General features: G+C 37.1%; 1 protein-coding gene across 2 annotated transcripts in view; it reads right to left on the bottom strand.

Annotated features, from left to right (window-relative positions):
* Positions 1-3,875: 3,875 nt before the first annotated feature.
* The window catches only part of LOC113404985 (spindle and kinetochore-associated protein 3-like), a 34,574-nt gene continuing 18,934 nt past the window's right edge, over positions 3,876-19,515 (bottom strand). Inside the window, exons 3-10 of one of the 2 annotated variants that reach the window (XM_026653510.2) lie at positions 16,012-16,076; positions 13,077-13,242; positions 10,837-11,263; positions 7,473-7,582; positions 6,457-6,641; positions 5,990-6,199; positions 5,663-5,781; positions 3,876-4,239 (exon numbers count right to left, since the gene is read on the bottom strand). In XM_026653510.2, coding sequence (XP_026509295.1) covers positions 4,206-4,239; positions 5,663-5,781; positions 5,990-6,199; positions 6,457-6,641; positions 7,473-7,582; positions 10,837-11,263; positions 13,077-13,242; positions 16,012-16,076 — 1,316 coding nt within the window. In that variant the 3' untranslated portion in view covers positions 3,876-4,205. Of the gene's footprint in view, positions 4,556-5,662; positions 5,782-5,989; positions 6,200-6,456; positions 6,642-7,472; positions 7,583-10,836; positions 11,264-13,076; positions 13,243-16,011; positions 16,077-19,515 lie in introns of both variants that reach the window. The other variant, XM_026653512.2, reaches the window with a different exon arrangement.

Here is a 19,515-nt window from a genome sequence, read left to right on the forward strand (position 1 = left end):
CATTTAATTTTTCTTTCCTAATTTTTAACTTTGCAGTTAATCTTTATTGAATTTCATCTTGTTGAATTCAGACCAATTCTCCAATTTGTCAAGGTCATTTTGAAGTCTGATTCTGTTCTCCAATGTGCTTGTAATTCCTCCCATCTTGGTGTAAATCTGAAAATGTTATGAGCATACTCTCCAATCCATTATCAAAGTTATTAATGAAAATATTTAATAGCTCCGGACAGAGGACAGACCCCTGTGAAACCCCACTAGAAGTGCCCTCTAAGTCTGACAGCGAACCATTGATAACTACTCTTTAAGTCTGGTCTTTCAACCAATCATGCACCCTCCTTACAATAATTTAATCTCGATTGCATTTCCTTTGTTTGCTTAGGAGAATGTCATGGGGGACTAAAGACTAAAGCCTTACTAAAATCAAGATATATCATAGCTACTGCTTTCCCTCTATCCACTAGGCCAGTAATCCTGTTAAAGAAGAAAATTAGGTTGGTTATTCGTTATAACTATTGTCCTTTAGGTTTTTACAAACTGTTTTTGTTTAATAATTTGTTCCAGTATCTATCCAGATATTGAAGTTAGGCTGACTGGTCTATAATTAGGGTCCGCTCTGCTCTTTAAAGCTAGGTACCATGTTTACTGTACTTTGTCCAGTCTTCTGGAACATCTCTTGTCCTTCAGGAGTTCTCAAAGATAACTGCTAACCGTTTTGAAATTGCTTCAGATAGTTCCTTAAATGCCCTAGGACGAATTTCATCAGGCCCTGCCAAACTGAATACATCTAAATATTCTTTAACTTGTTCTTTCCCTATTCTGGCTTGCATTCCTTCCTCCTTGTTGTTAATATTAATTGTGGTGAGTATCTGGTGACCATTAACCGTCTAGTCTGAAGCAAAATAGGCATTAACCATCTTGGCTTTCTTGACGTTGTTTATTAGCTCTCCTTCCTTGCTACACAAAGGACCTACAGTTTCTGTTGTCTTTCTCTTGCTCCTAATATATTTAAAGAACCTCGTCTTATTGCCTTTTATATCCCTTGCGAGGGTAATTCACTTTGTGTCTTCGCTTTTCTGATTTTGTCCCTACATGCTTGTGCTGTTCTTTTGTACTCCTCCTTAGCAATTTGTTCATGTTCCCACTTTTTATAGCTTTCCTTTTTTATTTTCAGGTCATTAAAGATCTCCTGATGGAGCCAGACTGGCCTCCTACTATTCTTCCTCTTTCTTTCGCAATGGGATAATTTGCAGTTATGCCTTTAATACTGTCTCCTTGAAAAACTCCCACCTCTCCTGAACTCCTTTATTGTCTTAGATTTCCTTCCCATGGGACCTTCCCTACCAGTTCTTGGAGTTTGTTAAAGTCCATTATCCTTATTCTGCTGCTCTCACTCCTTCCTTTTCTTAAAATCATGAAAGCTATCATTTCACAATCATTTTCATTCAAGTTACCTTCAACCTTCAGATTCACTATGAATTCTTCCCTGTTGGTCAGAATCAAATCTAAAATGGCTGTCCCTATGCTTACTTGCTCCACCTTCTGAAACAAAAAATTTGTCTCCAATACATTCCAAAAACTTATTGGAAATTGTGTTTTGGCATTTTATTTTTCCAACAGATGTCTGGGCTACCAGGTCTTGTGTTGGATATTCCAGTTGTTTGTTCTTGAAATGCCTCTTCCAGACTTGGTGGTCTATAGTAGACCCCTATCATGGTGTCACCCCTATTATTTTTACCCAACGACTATCAACTGTTCTGCCTTTCATCTCCTTCATCAGAACAAGTGTATATATTCTTATCTAATGCAACACCGCCTCCTTTTTTATCATGTCTGTCCTCCCTGAACATTGATGGGTATAACACAACTTCCTTGAAGCCACTCAGTTAGGAGCCATTGCTCTTGCCACAAATCACATCAAGTCCCAGGAAAAATTGCTAAAAGCATTTTACACACATCTGCAAGGACCTGATCTGAATGTAAATCCAAGACTTCACACCCAAAGCAAGATTCATATCCCTATGCGATGAGCCATTTGATTGCCAAGTAGTAAGTTTTCCTTACTAAGTACATGAATCATTTCTTGTCTGAATAGCCAGTTGAGGCTTTGAAATTTTGGTGTACTGTCCTCATTTTTATGGTCTTTGGGATCTTTTGGAAGGTTTGACTATATTTTTTATTGGTGGGACTAGTGCTGTACCAAACTTAGGTTCTTAAATTTAGGAAATTTTAGGTTTCATTTCATTTCAGTTTAACATTTGATTTTAATCAGAAGCACACTTTTTGGATCTGATGTCCTCAAAGCAAGAGATAAGCAAAATTAGAGTAAGTGGAAGCAATATTATTAATATTAATGAGCTCCTCACCTGCAACTGGCTTCCTGTCTCGGAGGAGTCAGTGTTTTTAGTTTTTTGGGGGTGGGGGTTTCTCTCTTTCGGTAATGTGTATGTTACTTACCCTGGCTGTTTACAGGAGAAAGATGGCACATTATGCATAGCTCAGCCTCTGAAGCCCCATGCACTGGCAGAGCAAGGGTCTGTGGCTCGTTGGAAGTAGGGCATAGCTCCCCCTCTGATGCTCCTGAAAAGCAGTGTACAGCACCTCTTGAACTTGGTTCAATGCTTACAGGGCTTCTTTGCTGCTGTAGTGCAGGGCAAAGGGAGTGCAGTCAAGAAGTGCTATTCTGGAAGAACTAGAGGGTTAGAGCATCAATGCTCCAGTAAGTCCTCAGCTCAGAAGAGGGAGAGAAGAACTAGAAGCTGAAATGAAGTCACTACTGCATAAATAAATAAATTAATTAATTTGTTAAAACAAATTGGTTGGGAGAAACTGAACTACCAACTTGTTCCTCGGCCTGAGGCAGCAATTTTGGTGGCCTAAGCCAAAGGGAAGGGCTTAGTCTCAGAGCTCCCAGCAACAACAGTGGATTGCCTCCAAATTCTAGAGGTAGGAGGAATTACCCATTCGTTATGAATAATGAGAGGAACTGTGCAGCAGAAGTCTGTTGCCTATAACATTCAGAGTTGCCTCTTGCTAGCGTTTTCCTTTCAAATCAGTACAGGTAATTTCCTCTGTATCAGACTGCTTTTAAGGGACAGGATTTAAGCAGTTCTTTATTATTGGTTTTCCTGCTTGTAATGCCTCTCAGGCCCCGTTATGGATAACAAGGCCTCTGAAAATAAGGACTACTTGGGAGGAGAGTGCTGGAATTCAGGCTGATAACTACAAACCACCATCACTTTGCATGGATCAAAAGTGATGTGATTAGGAATGATCTTTTCAAAAATTCATTAAAACAATTCAGCATTTGCAACTATCTTTCACATTATATCTATCTAAAGTGGGTCAAATATTTAACACCTCCCTGTCTTTTTTTTATAAAATGTTTTTCAATACAGTTCTCTCATTTCCTCTTCATCTTGTTTCTCTCCCCGCCCCAAAGAGAGAACCAATTTCTTAGTGTATGTGCATAAGCAGTTCCTTATTTAGAAGCTGTTTATGTAACACTGTATTTATTCCTCTTTCTAGTTCTTCAGTCACTGGAGTGGCTTTCAGCTTCCTGGTTACAGACAACAAAACAGATATTTTAATAAAATGTTGACCTTAAATTCAGTGCTCTTAACAAGATGTATAATGTAAGTGAAAGATTTAGAGATTTTACTTTCTAAGGCAGCATATTGAAGTTTCAGTTTAGTGTATTATTTGAATCATCCTCTTCTCTCTAGTATACTGCACAAACATGTGTAAGCAGACAGAAATAATCATATGGAATATGTCACCAGTTCTGAATTAAATGAAGGATTATTCTGCAAAGCAATTTGAACCACATCATCACTAACATAGAAATGTAGCACAAATATATTTTTGAGAGTGCTTTATTTTAATATGAGATTTAGTACAAATTGTTAATTAAAACGATTTTACTCGCCCCAGGTCCTGTGTATAAGAAGTCCACTTTCTCCTGTGCCTCCCACTTCCAAGTTTGCAGCTAGTGCCATGGAGATGTATTTTGTCGAAGAAAGGCAAAGTTATGACAATATACATCTCTTTTCCATGAGAGTTTTCCTTGGGACTTGCTGAAAGTTATTAGAAATTGAGATATAGGTCTTTTTTCACTGGTTTTCTATTTCTTCAAATGCTTTAAGTTCTGTAAGACTCAGAAGATCCATGAATGTGGCTCAAAATCCAGAACCATGCCCAGCTCACTCTCAATCATTTGATTTGATAGATTCAGAATATCCTCTGCAAATATATCCAGAACAGAAGTTTATTTAACATTTCAGTAGTGTCTTCAACAAAGAGAACTAAGTTTGTCAGTTCAAACAGAAAGCCTTTGAAAGAGGCATTTCTTTGTAAATCTTGCTTGACAGGGAAAAAGTCCATCTAAATTAAAGCTTTATTCTATTTGATACAGAACTAGAGTGGATCCCAATATCAAACATACTAGCTGATGTAAGCCAGAGTGTTCTCAGTTTCATTCAGGGCTCTCATGAATACTGTGGTATGATGGCCTTAACTCTGAAGAAGACTTGTCTTTTCCTCACCAATACTCTAAAATCTGTAGCAATTACAAGTTTAATATCAGAGTAAGCAACAAGCACAATAAAGAACACTGAAGCAGAGAAATATCATCCTGTGTGAGATATCCATAGTAGGTCAAGTTATTTGTCACAAATTCTTTTCCTGATCAATCTGAACAGGATTTTTACTAATTTATCCATTATGCAGAATTGCTCAGATATGTTGTGCAAACTTGTTTCAACCTATAGATTTGTTCACAAACTATTTGCTGCAAACATTTGAGTATTCAAAATTTGCTATTTGGGCTGCGTGATTGGTCATTTAAGTCACAGGTGGTTATTTCTGTTCCCGGTTTTAGTGACCTAATCTTGAACAGTACAACGTCTGAAGAAACCATTTGGGCATTGGTTCTCAGGGAGTGGGCAAAGAGCCCTTGAAGAAAGAAAAGGTAAAAAAGTTACAGAGTTTTATGACATTAATTTTTTTCCTGTCCTCCTTTGTACAAGAATGAGCATTAGATTTGATTAAGTCCTTGGACTGCACATTTAAAGGATACTTGGGTTCCTTCCTGATTAATAAAGGCGTAAGCAGTATTTCTTGACTGTTTACATTCTTCATAGTCAATTCTCCCAGAGTCATGAAGTAATTGTATTTGCATATATACACACATGCCATTTGGGAAGGGTACAGTAATCTGTCCTATGTCTTCTTTAATTACTAGACTGCCACAGTTCTGGCCAGTTAGTATGGGAAGCGGCTATGTATTCCCCACCACTGATATAGCACACACTTTTATATATTTGCCAGGTCACAACTCCTTCAATTTTGGTAGTTATACAGCTGAACATGATCATTTTAAATTCTATGAATTTATTCTGGCTATTTATAAAAAATGAAGTTATTAGTTGTACACAAATATATATTTGTATGAACTACAGACCAAACAGAAAAGGAACCTTAAGAAAGTCACCATAAATACCAGGCCAAATATTGCACATTTATTAAGACACAACAAAGAAGGGTTGTTTTGGTAGCTGATCTGAGAGCAAATATTAATTTCTAAATGAATGTATCTTCTCCAAATATACTCCCCTAAATTATATCAATTCAATTTCTTTAGTACATCTGGGGAATTCACTCTCACCTGTTCTCTTTGTTGCAATAATCTGGGATATTCCTTTCAAATCTTGTAGCAATTCCTGTTTTGGTCTCCATTTTCATTACTGTAGATGTATCTGTTTTGGGATTATACTTTGATAATATCTAAAATAAAACATTAAAGAGATTAAAGAGGTAATTATCTGAGCAAGAATTCAAACTATGACTATGGTTTATACATTTTCAACTGAAAGCAGCAAAAAATTTCCAGATTCAAATCTGGTAAAATGAAGTAGTCTTCCACACCACTGATCTGATAACAGAATGCAGATTCCACAGGCACAAACACACACAAGAAGTAAGTAAAAACAACCTGCAGAATGTCTTCTGGTATCTTTGTTATTTCTGGAGGCGGAGGAGTATTAAGGAGATTTTCATAGTCAGATATTTTTGGAAGAGAGGGTCTTCCGAGATGTTCAAGATACATGTCAGAACTTAAAATAGGAGGAGCACAATCTTCTTTGTGTTGTTTAACTGTCACATCAATCTCTGGCAATGACTCAGCCTTGTTCCCCTTTAATGGCTGTATAAAAGATGATAATTGTATTCAAATTTATAGTAAAATGTCTTCAACTAGTTTAGTTTTATTAGACAAATTAAGAATGCTATTAATTACTTCAAGTTGATGTTACGGAGATTGGTTCTACAGTGATACACTTGCCCACAAAAGCAGTGTGGGAAGGGAAGGCCATTACTGACTCATTTAAAAAATTATATCTAAGTACATTTTCACTTGTCACAGAGTAAATATGATTACTAAAATGATATTTAAGCACTTACTTTACTTTCTGTTTTTAGCCAGCCTGTTTCAAAGTCTGGAAGAGTGGGTGTTGCTGTCTGATTAGAAATATTTGATTCTTTCATCTTCGGGGATTTGGGTAAGATGGTATTGTCCTTTCTGGAAGGAATTTTCAGACCAGGAGTGCAGAACACAGGTATCAAAGGAGAAGCCAGGCAATCAACAGCTAAAATAATGGGTATGAGTAATAATTTTACATTCTTGAATACATAGGGCATCTATAACAGTTCAATTTTACAATTCTGTATTAGAGACTGTAGTAACAATTTTTGTGTATTTACACATCCCAAAACAGCATGAAAGTATAATACTAGCTGACCATTTTACCACTGTGAAGACATAACTAAATTAGAAGGATCTTTAAGGTTAGACGCTTTAGGCCATCTATACAAGGCAAATGTTAGGTTCAAATCCATAGCAATATCCACATTCAAGAACCAGTTCTCTTGCTTAAAACATATCTACATCAGATTTCTGAACAAATCTCTTACATAAACGTATCTTCCATTTTTCCAAATTTTAAATATCTGTCAGTGTACAATTTTGCTCTAAGATCTTCATACACCTTCTGAAGTATGTCTCATTTTTCTCTTTTAAGATACTGTACAGCTATCTTGAAAGAGTTACAAGTTATAATACCAGGTCAGCTTATTCTAACGTAATTTCATTCCGGTTCTTTTCATTCCTGTTCTTTTAATAAATAAGTTTAAAATTACTGAAGCAACGATTAAGTTCTGAAGGTGTAAGACTCACAGAGTAACATATTTGGTCTCTGTGGATGATGGTGTTGGAGATAGGAGAGAAAACAAATATATATCTTTAAGTCTGGATGCTAGATTTACACACTGCCAAACCCACCTTCTTTTGTACCCTTTAAAATTAATTTTCTGAACCCTTATAATGCAAACAAGTATCAAACCTGAACTGTCAATGCAGAAAGTTTACTCCAGAATTAATTGAAAATTACCACTATTAATTCCAAATAGTTTGAATTTACCATTTTCGCTAGGTGTTTTCATTGCTGGTCCAGGAGTAACCATGATTTCCCTGGACTTTGATGATGTTTCTGCTGCCACACACATTTCATTATCATCTTCCTTAGGAAAACTACAGATTGGGATTAAAAAAATACATCAAAAGTGATATTAAAATACCATGACTATGGTTCCATGATTAAAGGTATATTGTCAACTTACTAAACATTTATATAGCAGTTACACCCAGAGGCCTGATCAGGATCAGGATTGTGCTAGGAATTGTATAAATACATAAGACTACACACATTCTTGTCCTCAAAGAAAGCTATGGTTCAAATCCCGTAGTTCATAGCGTACAAGTGCAGCAATCTATCCATGCCCTATCAATTGCCCAAGAGATTTGAAACCTAGTCATTCTGGAAAAAAGAAAAAAGTTAAAAGTAGTTTCAGGTTGTCTTGTCCCACACTTGATCTGATTTTAGAGTCCATATTTCCATTTTATTTTACATTGTCTCTCCCTCTTGCCTGAAATCTATACAGCAGAGGAGGAAGATTAGCAACGAGAAAGACAGAGGAAGTTGTTTCCCAGCCCTGTTTTCCCTATGAGCACAGATTCCATAATTGTCCAACAGGGATTCTTGAACCTTCCCCTTAAACATAAGGTACTGACAGGTCTGATCTGATATGGGAATTCCCATGACTATACCTGAAGTGCTGTTGTATGATTTTAAGTTGATGTCTCTTTAAGGTTGCAACCAGGTTCCATTTTAAGACCCATATATTTATCTCCCTACTGGCTAGGCAAGTTAGTTTGGCTTGAAAATTGCCAAAGTTACTCAAGACTAAGGAGAATTTTTCCCCCTAAAGCTTCGGGAAAATTGGTCAAGCTGTTTGAGTTACAGGTTACGTTACACTGATTATCTACTTAATAGCAGTTCCATGAAGGTTGCAACCCGAGTTTCATTACAAGACCCATTTTCATATCCCTTATAGTTTTGCACAGGAAAAGTATTTCTAGCTAAAAAAATTGGGGAAATACTTTAAGTATGCTAGAATTATTTTTGAAAGCAATTAGTCAAACCATTTTAAGTTATAGGTGTTTAAAAATGACATTTAATAAGTCTACTTTGTGTCACTCTGGCTACAGACACATATCAAACTTTATACAGATTCTTCCCATTAAATTAATAAACTAATTAAATTTTACAGAGTCTTATTTACAAAAATTAGCCTGCTTAAAAGCATGTAAAATCTTTCTGCATACTTTATGCACTATATGCCTGACAAGAAAGAGTCAGGAAAGAGAAAGTGCAAGAAGAGGATTGTTATCCTGCAGGGCAAATGAAACAAAAATTAAACTGCAGTAACTCCTCACTTAACATCGTGCTGGTTAATGTTGTTTCATTGTTACATCGCTGATCTATTAGAGAACATACTCATTTGAAGTTGTGCAATGTTTACTTATAACGTTGTTTGGCCATGGGAGCTTGGAACCAGGGTGGGCCGGCAGCCTCCCATCAGCTCCCCTCCACCCCAAGTGCAGGCTCCGCAGAATGATGCAGACATGAATTGAGACTGATTCCTTTACAAGTCCACAGAGTGGGGAGTGAAATAGCAGCCACAGAATAGCCAATGGGTGGAATATATGTGGGAAATTATCATGTCAATTTTTCATATGTATAGAAAAAGGCAAAATAACTGAATTGCCTGTGCTTGTAGTATTTACAATTCAAGCCACTAGTTCTAACATACATTGGCATCATAGCAACAGCATAATGTCTGTCTGGAGAGTTGATTTTTAAAGAATTTGAATTTTAAGATTGATCAAAAAAATATATATATATATCCACCTACTCAGTAAGTGTGAAGGAAAAACAGCCAACTATGCTGTGATTTCTGTTTAATTCTACTACAAACTTTCCATTTGAGTTTTAAAAAATAATATAGAGTCAATTATAGAAGTCCCAGGGAACTAACACTGACTTCATAATTAAAGTTGTGACAGTTTTCATTATCAGCCCTTTTCTGTCACTCCATATGCTAACTCTTTCATTAAGTGAAATAAATCATTAAGAGAAACTGAGTTGTAGAATTTAAAAGGATATTGTGAAAAAACACACTTCACCTATTTTAATAACCTCACTTTAGATTATTACAACCTAAATTATTTTAAAAATATAATTTACTTATTATGCTGTCAAGTATCAGAGGGGTAGTCGTCTTAGTCTGGATCTGTAAAAAGCAACAGAGAGTCCTGTGGCACCTTTAAGACTAACAGATGTATTGGAGCATAAGCTTTCGTGGGTGAATTCACAAGCATCCGACGAAGTGGGCATTCACCCACGAAAGCTTATGCTCCAATACATCTGTTAGTCTTAAAGGTGCCACAGGACTCTCTGTTGCTTATTATGCTGTGTATTTCTTCTGTTTCATTCAGCTATGGACAATGAGGACCTGACTTTTAAAACCAGATGTACCCATTTTAGAAGTCAGACCCTTAAAAATACCAGTTTGACTTTGAAGTTCTCCATGCTGCCGTGCTTGTGTTGCAGCTACTACAAGGGAGTATCTATTTGATAAAAACAATATTTCCATGACTATTAAAAATTGTAAACATTTTTTATCAGTCTTTGGTTTTCTGAAAAATTAGTTTCCAAAAAAACAAAAACTGGACTACATTACAGCTGGTAACTGCTTTTAAAAGTGCTAACTTAAAAAAAAAAAAATCACCTTTTATTGCCCATCCATAACTCAGACAGCATTATCAAGAAATAGCTTTAAATCAGTTCTCAAATGCTTTGAATTCTTGCTCAGATAATTACCTCTGTAATTCCTTTAATGTTTTATTTTAGATATTATCAAAGTATAATCCCAAAACAGATACACTTACAGTAATGAAAATGGAGACCAAAACAGGAATTGCTACAAGATTTGAAAGGAATATCCCAGATTATTGCAACAAAGAACAGGTGAGAGTGAATTCAAATGATTACTGCATAGGACAATGTTTATTAATATCTGAACCCAAATCTGAGGTTAATGAAAGCCAAAGTCTTCAGATCTGACTGTCTCTATCATATGGAACCTACTCAAACTGGAAAATTTAAAATCTTTAGAAGGCACAAAATTTGCAGAAAGACGCAATTTATCTAGGGTATCCAATACAGCAGTGTCTGGCACGGGGGGGGGGGGGGGGGGGGGGAGAGAGGGAGAGAGTGTGTGTGTATATATAGTGTTTTTTTTCAAAATGCAACACTAACAAAGCTGGAAATCAATATGAAAAAAAGGATCACATACCATCAGAAAATTGCAAGAAACTAGTACAATCAGAGAAAACTACTACAGAAAACACAGGATAGTCTGAAGTTAAAAACATCTACTTACTTTTTTCTTGTCTGAACATTTTTATTAATAAGTGCCATTGTATAGTCTTCATTCAAACACATGGTATGTTCACTAATGCCAAAATGTTCAAGCTTTGGAGTTAAAGATTCATAATCATCCATCTTTAATGTACATTTTGGTGTTTTGGGCACTATATATGGGGTCTGTTTGGGAGTTGGAATTCTATTTCTTGAATCTTCTTTATGCATATTTGTCTGGGATTGTACATCCATCACATCCCAAGTTCTGGAGAATGCGTACTGTGAAAGACCGAAATCTGAAAGCTGTGGGTTACGCAGGGGATCCTTAGGCACAGATGTTTTCCCAATACATGCAGGAAAGCTAGACATATCTTCCACTTTCTCTTGATCAGAGTTAGCTTGGTCAGATACCTTAGATGCATGGTTAACTTCCTCCTCGTCCTCCACTGTTTTATTAAAAACAAAGGATAATTCAGAAATTTCAGTTACCACTTAAGAACTGTTTATAGACTAAGAAAACAAGACTTATTTTGTAATCCTAGGCTAAATATGATATATAATGGACTTATTTTCATTTTACTCCTTAATCTCTACAATCAGATATGCTGGCACAGTCCCCTGCTCTTGTGCAGAAGTGCCGTGTAGTCAATGGCTATGGCTGTAAAATTGAAATCCTGTTAAATGTAACAGGAATCCAAAGGAACTTCTGGTGTACTTATTTCAATAATGAAATGGTTAAAAGAAAAGAATATTTTAACTCTCCTGCACAATGATCACTAAAATCTGAAAACTATAGAAAGCAAATTAATATGTACCAAAATGTTGAGGGCTATGGAGGGGGAGAGAATAATGTTTACTTTTAAACAAAACAAAAAAAAGCAATTCATTTGAAAAATGAAGTAAATATTTTCTTGATACTAGAAGGTGCCAATGGAAACGACACGAAACCCTACAATGGAAAGGTGGTTAAAAACAGACATTTTCTCAAATTCAGGGAATATTATTTGGAGAAGGAGGAAAGATTATAGAAGAAAGTGTCGCAACAGCTGGACTGCTCTTAAGAAAAACAACACTGACAAAGAGTTAATAGAAAACTGTGAAAATGTGCACAAGCACAATGTAAAAAAATCAAGAGGAACGAAGAAGATCCCACTGCAAAGGTAACTGAGTGCCCAAATCCTACGTTATGTTCAGAAACTAAGACACTCAAGAAAACAACACTTGCAAATTCCTACAAATTATAGCAGCTAAAAGAAAGCCATTCAAATGATAGTATAAGTAGCAGGAGTGCCAGTGGTGACACTTCTGAAAATGCTTTAGTATTGCACATATTTACTGATTTTCTTTAAAATTTAATATAATACTGTTAAGGGTTTATATTAATCCTCAAGTACTACTGGGATTTTTATATCAATAAGGAGTAGACTGGGGAAAGTTGAGGCAACATTAAAGAAGAAGAGACACCACTAGATAATCATTTGGTTTTGTCTAAGGCCTTTGCCTATGCAAAACTGGTTTAACACTGTGATTTTAAAACAATTTAATTAAACTGGTGCAAGCCGCTGGATGGACACTTATTTTGGTTTAAACCAGCTTTATTTCAGTTTGATTTAAGCTAAACTGAAAAAAGCCATTCAAACCAACATAAGAGTACAGGGGTATGAACTGATTTAAGTGAAACCAGTGCAATAGCTCATGTATCCTCTGCTAGGATAACAAATTGGGTTAAGAAGACGTGTTACATGTTTTAACATGCTGTTAATTATCAGTTAGTGTTCAATATAGGACAAGACAGTTATGTTTAAAAACCACATCAAATGGTCTTTCTTAACTCTAGAACCTTTGTCATTTTGTCCATGTGTTTACAGCACCCAGCACAATGGGACCCCAAATCTTTGAGTATTACTGTAACACAAATACTACTATGGTCCACATTAATGACACCTGAAATGAAAGACAGATTACAAGGTCAGGGAGTGTAATTTTATGCATGTTACTGTGATATTTAACTTGTCCATGCAACAAGGGTAAAAATTTCAAGTTGCATACTATTTCAAGGGTTTACGAATAGACCTACTGTTAGAAATGTTAATGCAAAGAAATCTGGCTAAGCCTGTATTATGTTTTGTAACTAGTTTATAATATTAACACATTTGGTCTGTGCTTTAATACAGAGATGCTTACAATTAGGGCAATGTTTTATCAGAAATCATATTTTTAATCTTCCAAAGGTTCTACAGTATTTTCAAGTAGTATTACCTGAGTTATCTTTAACAAGTGGTTGATAACCATATTTCTGGAACAGTTCTCTTATTTTTTCAAGATCTGTTGTATTTCTTTGCATCAGTACTTTAATGGCCTTCATGAAATCATAAGTTTCTTGTCTTTCAGAGCGACTCTGATCAAGGGTAGCGTTAACATCACCCTTTGAAGGAAAAAAGTAGAGGCGTGAGTTTTAAAATACTAATTTACAAATAGCTTTGTTCTTCCCTAGTTTTGTTCAAAAATCAGTGGGGAATAAAGTATACAATATATTTATTGTATGCTTCATCAAATGGGTGAGTGTATTGACTCTTTAAATAAAGGCTTCTTTTATTCAAAAGGCTAGTCACTGACGATACACATGTAAAAAACAAATGCAAAATTTTTAAACAGCTTTTAAACATCTTCCCTTCAGAACACACTGTGCTTTGGTTGAAATTTTCCTGGCTGTGGGGGGTATGTAACTGGACCCCACAACACCCAGCCCTCCCACCATGTATGTACTTCCCCAGATCACTCCTAAAATGTTTTCTAAACATAAATACAACATTTGCTACTCTCTAGTCCTCTGGCACAGTAGCTGTTGTTAATGAGAGATTGCATATTTTTGCTAGAAGCTCAGCCACTTAATACCTGAGCTCCTTTGAGGGTAATTTTCAGCTGTTGTTCTTGAAAGTTTATACACCAAAGTTGCCAGTAAAAAAAGCGTTAATAAATATGTGCAGCTGTTGGCACCCAAGAGCCGATAGATAAAATCATCATCAGCTGCACTTCTGCTTCCACACAGGCCTCCTCCCTTTACCCAGTTCCCCATCCCTACTTAATCATTACAAAACTAGGAAATGCACAGATCTTTGCTGTGAAGTAGTTTGGTTGCTACACACAACATATTTGACACAAAATCAGTAAATGAAAAGTTAAGCTACCTAACAGTACATATGTTCTATTCCTCCACCCAAAGGAAACTTACCATTATCAAAACTACTGTGCACCAGTCCATGTACCACAACTATAACGCTGTCCTAGGGAAGCCAGCCTTCCACCAACCACTTTACCAAACTACCTTCTACTAACCCAACACTTTTACCTAATATCCACAACTAATAACATTGGGAGGAGGTACTTTGATTAAAGGAGTATGTGGAGAAGGCTGGGTTGAGTGAGGCAGTTATGGGTGTGGTGTGCTATGTACGGTAGTTGTGGTAATAGTAAATAGGTGCCCATACGTGATGGAGGGGAGTATGTACTATTAGGTGGGTTAACTCCATTTAATTGCTTTTGGGAGTTTGTGTCAAGTATATGTGTCACAACCATACCAGCTTCACAAAGTTTTCTGTATATTAATAAGGAAACCAAAAAGTGTACAAACTCAATTTTTTTATTTTTTTGCTTTGATAATGGGAAGGAAGTGGAACACAATATTCACCACCTTCAATTTCCACCAGTTACCTTGCTATATGGAACAACATGCTTATGTCTGAAGTATATCCTACAGCAGAAATATAAAAATATGTACGAAGTTATGGTAGCAATAAAACATGTTGGGAATTCGGGGACTGGAAGGCTCAGACTTTCCCCTATAAATCAGTACTTCAAATAGACTAATCTGGTTCAAATTCAATCCCAGTGTGCAGAAATGAAGAGTTATTAAAATTTGCTGGCCGGATAGAACATTACAGCACAATTGTCACCATATTTTACACTAACCAGTAGATAGTGGAAGCTCTTAAAAAAGAAGATTTAATCTAAGATGCTTAGTAGTTGACTTCAAACAGAATTTGTAATTCTCAGTCCTTGTCTCTACTTTCTCACTGAGGAAAGGTCCTGAGATGTTGCTGCTCTGATATTATGGGAGGCAAAAGATCAGAGCATTGCCCACACAGCAGTTAAGTAGAGTTAGAGTTCCAGATTGTGGGAAGGAAGCATTTCTTCTCATCTAAGGCTCCAGGATTGGATACTGCCCTTTTGCATATTTCAGCCAAAATACCTGCAGCTGGGTAGAATGCTAGATAGTGGGGAAGGGAAGAAATTTAAGAGCGATGGAACTGTCAAACAAATGAGAATGTTAGAAGATTTTAGTTGCTTAGGGACTGCTCTCAATGAAGTCATGAGTAAAACACCCACAGAATAGTTTGAACAGACCATTAGACATTGATAATAAGTTTCTTCCATATTTTCCATTGTATTTTTATGTAATTCACCATAAAACTCTTATAGCAAGATAACATGTTCACTGGGGTATATATTAGTACATCTAATCTGAACTCCATCAGTGCTACAATTTACTCCCTAGCTGAACATTTATGTTAGAAATTTTGGGTTACAGAATACTTCAGCACACTGTCAATTCAAATGTCAATTTAGCCATTGGAACACTTTATCAAGGGTCATGGTGGATTCTCCATCACTGACAATTTTAAAATCAAGATGGGATGTTTTTCTAAAAAATCTGCGCTAGGAATCATTTTTGTGAAATTGTATGGCCTGTCTTATACAGGAGGTCAAACTAGATGCTCACAATGGTCGCTTCTGGCCTTAGAATCTATGAATTCAATATTTACATACCAGAGTGAGAAGACAGTAGACAAAATATTTGTATATTTAAAAATCTTTTTACTATTTTTAACCACCATGTGAAAGCCTGAAACTGGGATCTGTTTGCTTACTAAATTTGGTCTCCTTCTCATGAAGTGCACAAATTGGTTTATTATAAATTCAGTGCCAGCAACTCTATAAACAAAGAATTTACTAAAGTAATTAGTTTGGAAAACAAATAATTAGGACTTGCAAACTGAAAGAAAACAAGTCAAATTCTGAGTTGTTAACCTTCATGAGTTAGAACTGTAAAATATTTAATATATGATCTGTCAAGTTATGGAAAATAAAAAGATACGTTGCTGTATAGTTTGACAAGCAAGTGATGAGTCATTACCTTTAGAGTCCTGACTTCACAATGCAGGTCATGTAAAACTCTCATTGGAGATTCATCTTCATATTCTTCAATATGCATGTTAATGGAAAACGATTTTGGAAGAAAAACAGAGATTAATATCTTTTCATTAAATTAGTCACTAATCTCAATTATTTCTACCATAGACATATACTTCTATTAGATTCAACATGAAAAACAAAACAAAAACAAATAAATAAATATATAAAAAAGAAGCAAGTGTAATATTATAAACCAAATGTCCCACATATCGTGAGACTGCAGTGTGACAACTGACATTGCACAGGATGCAAAGCCACAGGGGGAAGAGGAGAGAAATTGAGGAGGATCAATTTAGGTTCACTCCATTACTGCTCCAGTGAATTATGCTAGAAAGTCCTGTTTTTAGAAGAAGTATAACCACAGGTATAATCTACTCCTATAAGAATGTCCTGTGAAAATGTGATACCTGTGCCAAATTTCACCTCTTATCAGGGTTAACCTTCAACTCAGTTTGGCAGAAACATGGATACAAACATCTATACCTGCAAAAAGCAGAATCTAATACCAATTCTGACTTGTTTGCTTGCATACAGATGCCAGTGTTTCCCACTTATGCATGCAAAAGTCAAAAGCAGGCAGACTTTGTCCCTTATATTGGAAATTGAGGTTAATGTGAATAGCTGAAGCAAGAGGGAACATCTGCTATGTGACAAGACACGGCAATGTACAGAACAGGAAAAGTATGAGTTGATAAATCAAATTAAAACCTTGAATCAAATGTGCAGATACGCTATAAAGCAAGCAAGCAATGCAAATAGATAGACAAATAGCATAGGACAGACTAGATCAATAAGGACAATACAAGCAGCAATAGGTTTACAATGAAACAGAAAATGTAAGTAAAACCTACTGACTTTAAGGATTAAAGGTAATGGAACAAGGCACTGAATTGTCATCAAAGATTAAATAGAAAAAAAACGTCATTAATGCAGAGTTAAGGTTGCCCGGTGGTATCTCATGCCCCTCCAAAACTCCAAGTTTAGCAAAACTCAAACTTGTGAAAACGAAGAAATACAAAGTTGAGATACCTGCCCATGCAATCTTAACTCGCCCACCTGGAGCCCCCACTGGGAATTATCTGCATGCTGGTGGAGAAATTAGTTGGAGCAGCTTGGAAGAAGAGCGATTTTGATATGAGGCAACCTAGGAGGCTGCAGTCTCTGGGGATTTGAGAATCCCTCTCCTTGACCCCTGAGAGTGTGTGATCAAAGAGATGCAAGTGTACTTGAGAAATCTAGTATCCTTCATTTCAGCACTGCACTCTGTAGGTTAAGCTGGCCTGCTGAACTTTAATGTGATTGCTCATCCCAAGCATGAATAAAGTGGGGAGGGTTGAGCACAAGGTTAACCACCTAGCCTCATAAAAAACCCACACTGATTATAGAAACGGAACCAAGGTATCATTCCAGTAAAAATGGCTGCTCAGCAGAGAACATTGCTGAGCCCGCATGCTGCATGAAGGCTCCTGGTGAAACCAAGTCTGTGGAAACCAGGACCCTGAAAAGTTTGATGTTGGCAGCAAGAAAACACTTCAAAGTTTGTTACTGAAACATGAGAATGATGTTTCAAATATCAAAGATCATGAAGGAGATGGACAACGTTAGATTCGAAATTCTGGGCATCAGCGAGAGCACACTGACAGGTGCGGACAAACAGCACTTCAAGCAAGAGAAGCCACATCTCATTTATTCAGGTTATAGTGACAACAAACAATTAGAGGGAGTAGTGCTCTTTATGGCTGATTCTACACAAGGTAATCACTCATCAATTGGGAACATATAAACCAGTGCATCATATACTCCAGACTCCAAACCAGATTCCTAAAAATGTCAATCATACAGTGCTATGCTCTGACAGAGGAACATGGCAATGACGATAAAGATGAGTTTTTAAATTGCCTCCAAAGAGGATTGGCAGAATACCAAAACATGACTTACTCCTTGTGATGGGTGACTTTAAGGCTATAGTAGGATGTGACAAACTAGGAATGGAAAGAGAAATGGATAAGTATGGGTTGGGAGTCATCAGTAGAATTGTACTTGGTGTCCAACCTAGTTCTTGCAAGCACCCAGTTCCCTTACAAAGACATACACAAAGAAACATGGAATTCACCAGATGGCAAAATGACAAACTAGATCAATCACAGCCATAGGTGCAAACTTTCCCCAGCGCCAGTGGGTGCTCGCGCCCCTCCACCCCCGGCCCTGCCTCCACCCTTTCCCCACCCCCATTCCAACCCCTTTCACAAAGTCCCCGCCCCAACTCCACCCCCTCCCTGCTCCTATTGGACCCCTTCCCCAAATCCCCACCCCGGCCCCGCCTCTTCCCTGAGCGCGCCACGTTCCCCCTCCTCCCCAGCCACGCGAAACAGCTGTTTCGTGGCGCAAGCGCTGGGAGCTAGGGGAAAAAAGCGGGAACGCGGCACACTCAGGGAAGGAGGCGGAGGCAAGCTGGCGGGGTGGAAGAGGGGGAGTTGCTGGTGGGTGCTGAGCACCCACCAATTTTTCCCCGTGGGTGCTCCAGCCCCGGAGCATCCACGGAATCGGCGCCTATGATCACAACTGCACTAGTTCGAAAGTCAGGTCATCTGTCCAAGCCTCAAGGGCACATTGAGCAGCAGATGTCAGCAGCAGCCAAAATCTTTGCATTTCTAAACTGAAATTCAAATTCAAACTAAATTATCAACTTTAAACAGAAAACAAAAGTGTACAGTGAGAAATTCCTGCTTGAACTGAAAAACAGATTTGAGACATTGCCAGAGGCAGAAGAAGGTGAGAGACAACAGACCTGAGCAGTGCTCAGACTTCTAGAGACAATGTGATTTAACCTGCAGCAATCACAGTTGGGTATCAGTGTAGACAGAGCAAGAACAGGGTAAGCCAAGAAATGTGGCCTCTCATCCAGGAAAGAAAAGTACTGACAGGGAAAACTCCTGAATTCTAAGATCAATGAAATATTGGAAAAAACAAAAGAGGAGAGCAAGAAAGCAGTGAAAAGCAATGCAAGGAAAGATAAATGGAGATATGTTGAAGACCTAGCAGCTGAAGCTGAAACTGCTGCTATGATAGAAAGTCAGAGTTGTTTACCAAGTGAAAATTTCAAAATAGGAAATAGGCCAATAAAAAGCAAAGATGGAAAAATGCTTACAACTGAGGTAGGCCAGAAAAACAAATGAGCACAACATTTCAAAGAAGTTCTCAACAGACCAAGCCCCATTTCAGCACCAGATTTCGATGAAACATGCAAACTGGATCAACTCGATATTAACATTGGCCCAACAGAGATGTCAAAAGTACAGGTTGCAATCAAGAAACTGAAATATAAAGCGTTGAGAGATGATCAAGTCACAGCAGAAACACTGGTTTCAGAGTAGCAGCCGTGTTAGTCTGTATCCGCAAAAAGAACAGGAGTACTTGTGGCACCTTAGAGACTAACAAATTTATT

This window comes from Terrapene carolina, unplaced genomic scaffold, assembly GCF_002925995.2.
Source record: "Terrapene carolina triunguis isolate 2854851 unplaced genomic scaffold, T_m_triunguis-2.0 Scaffold139, whole genome shotgun sequence".
NCBI lineage: Eukaryota > Metazoa > Chordata > Testudines > Emydidae > Terrapene > Terrapene triunguis.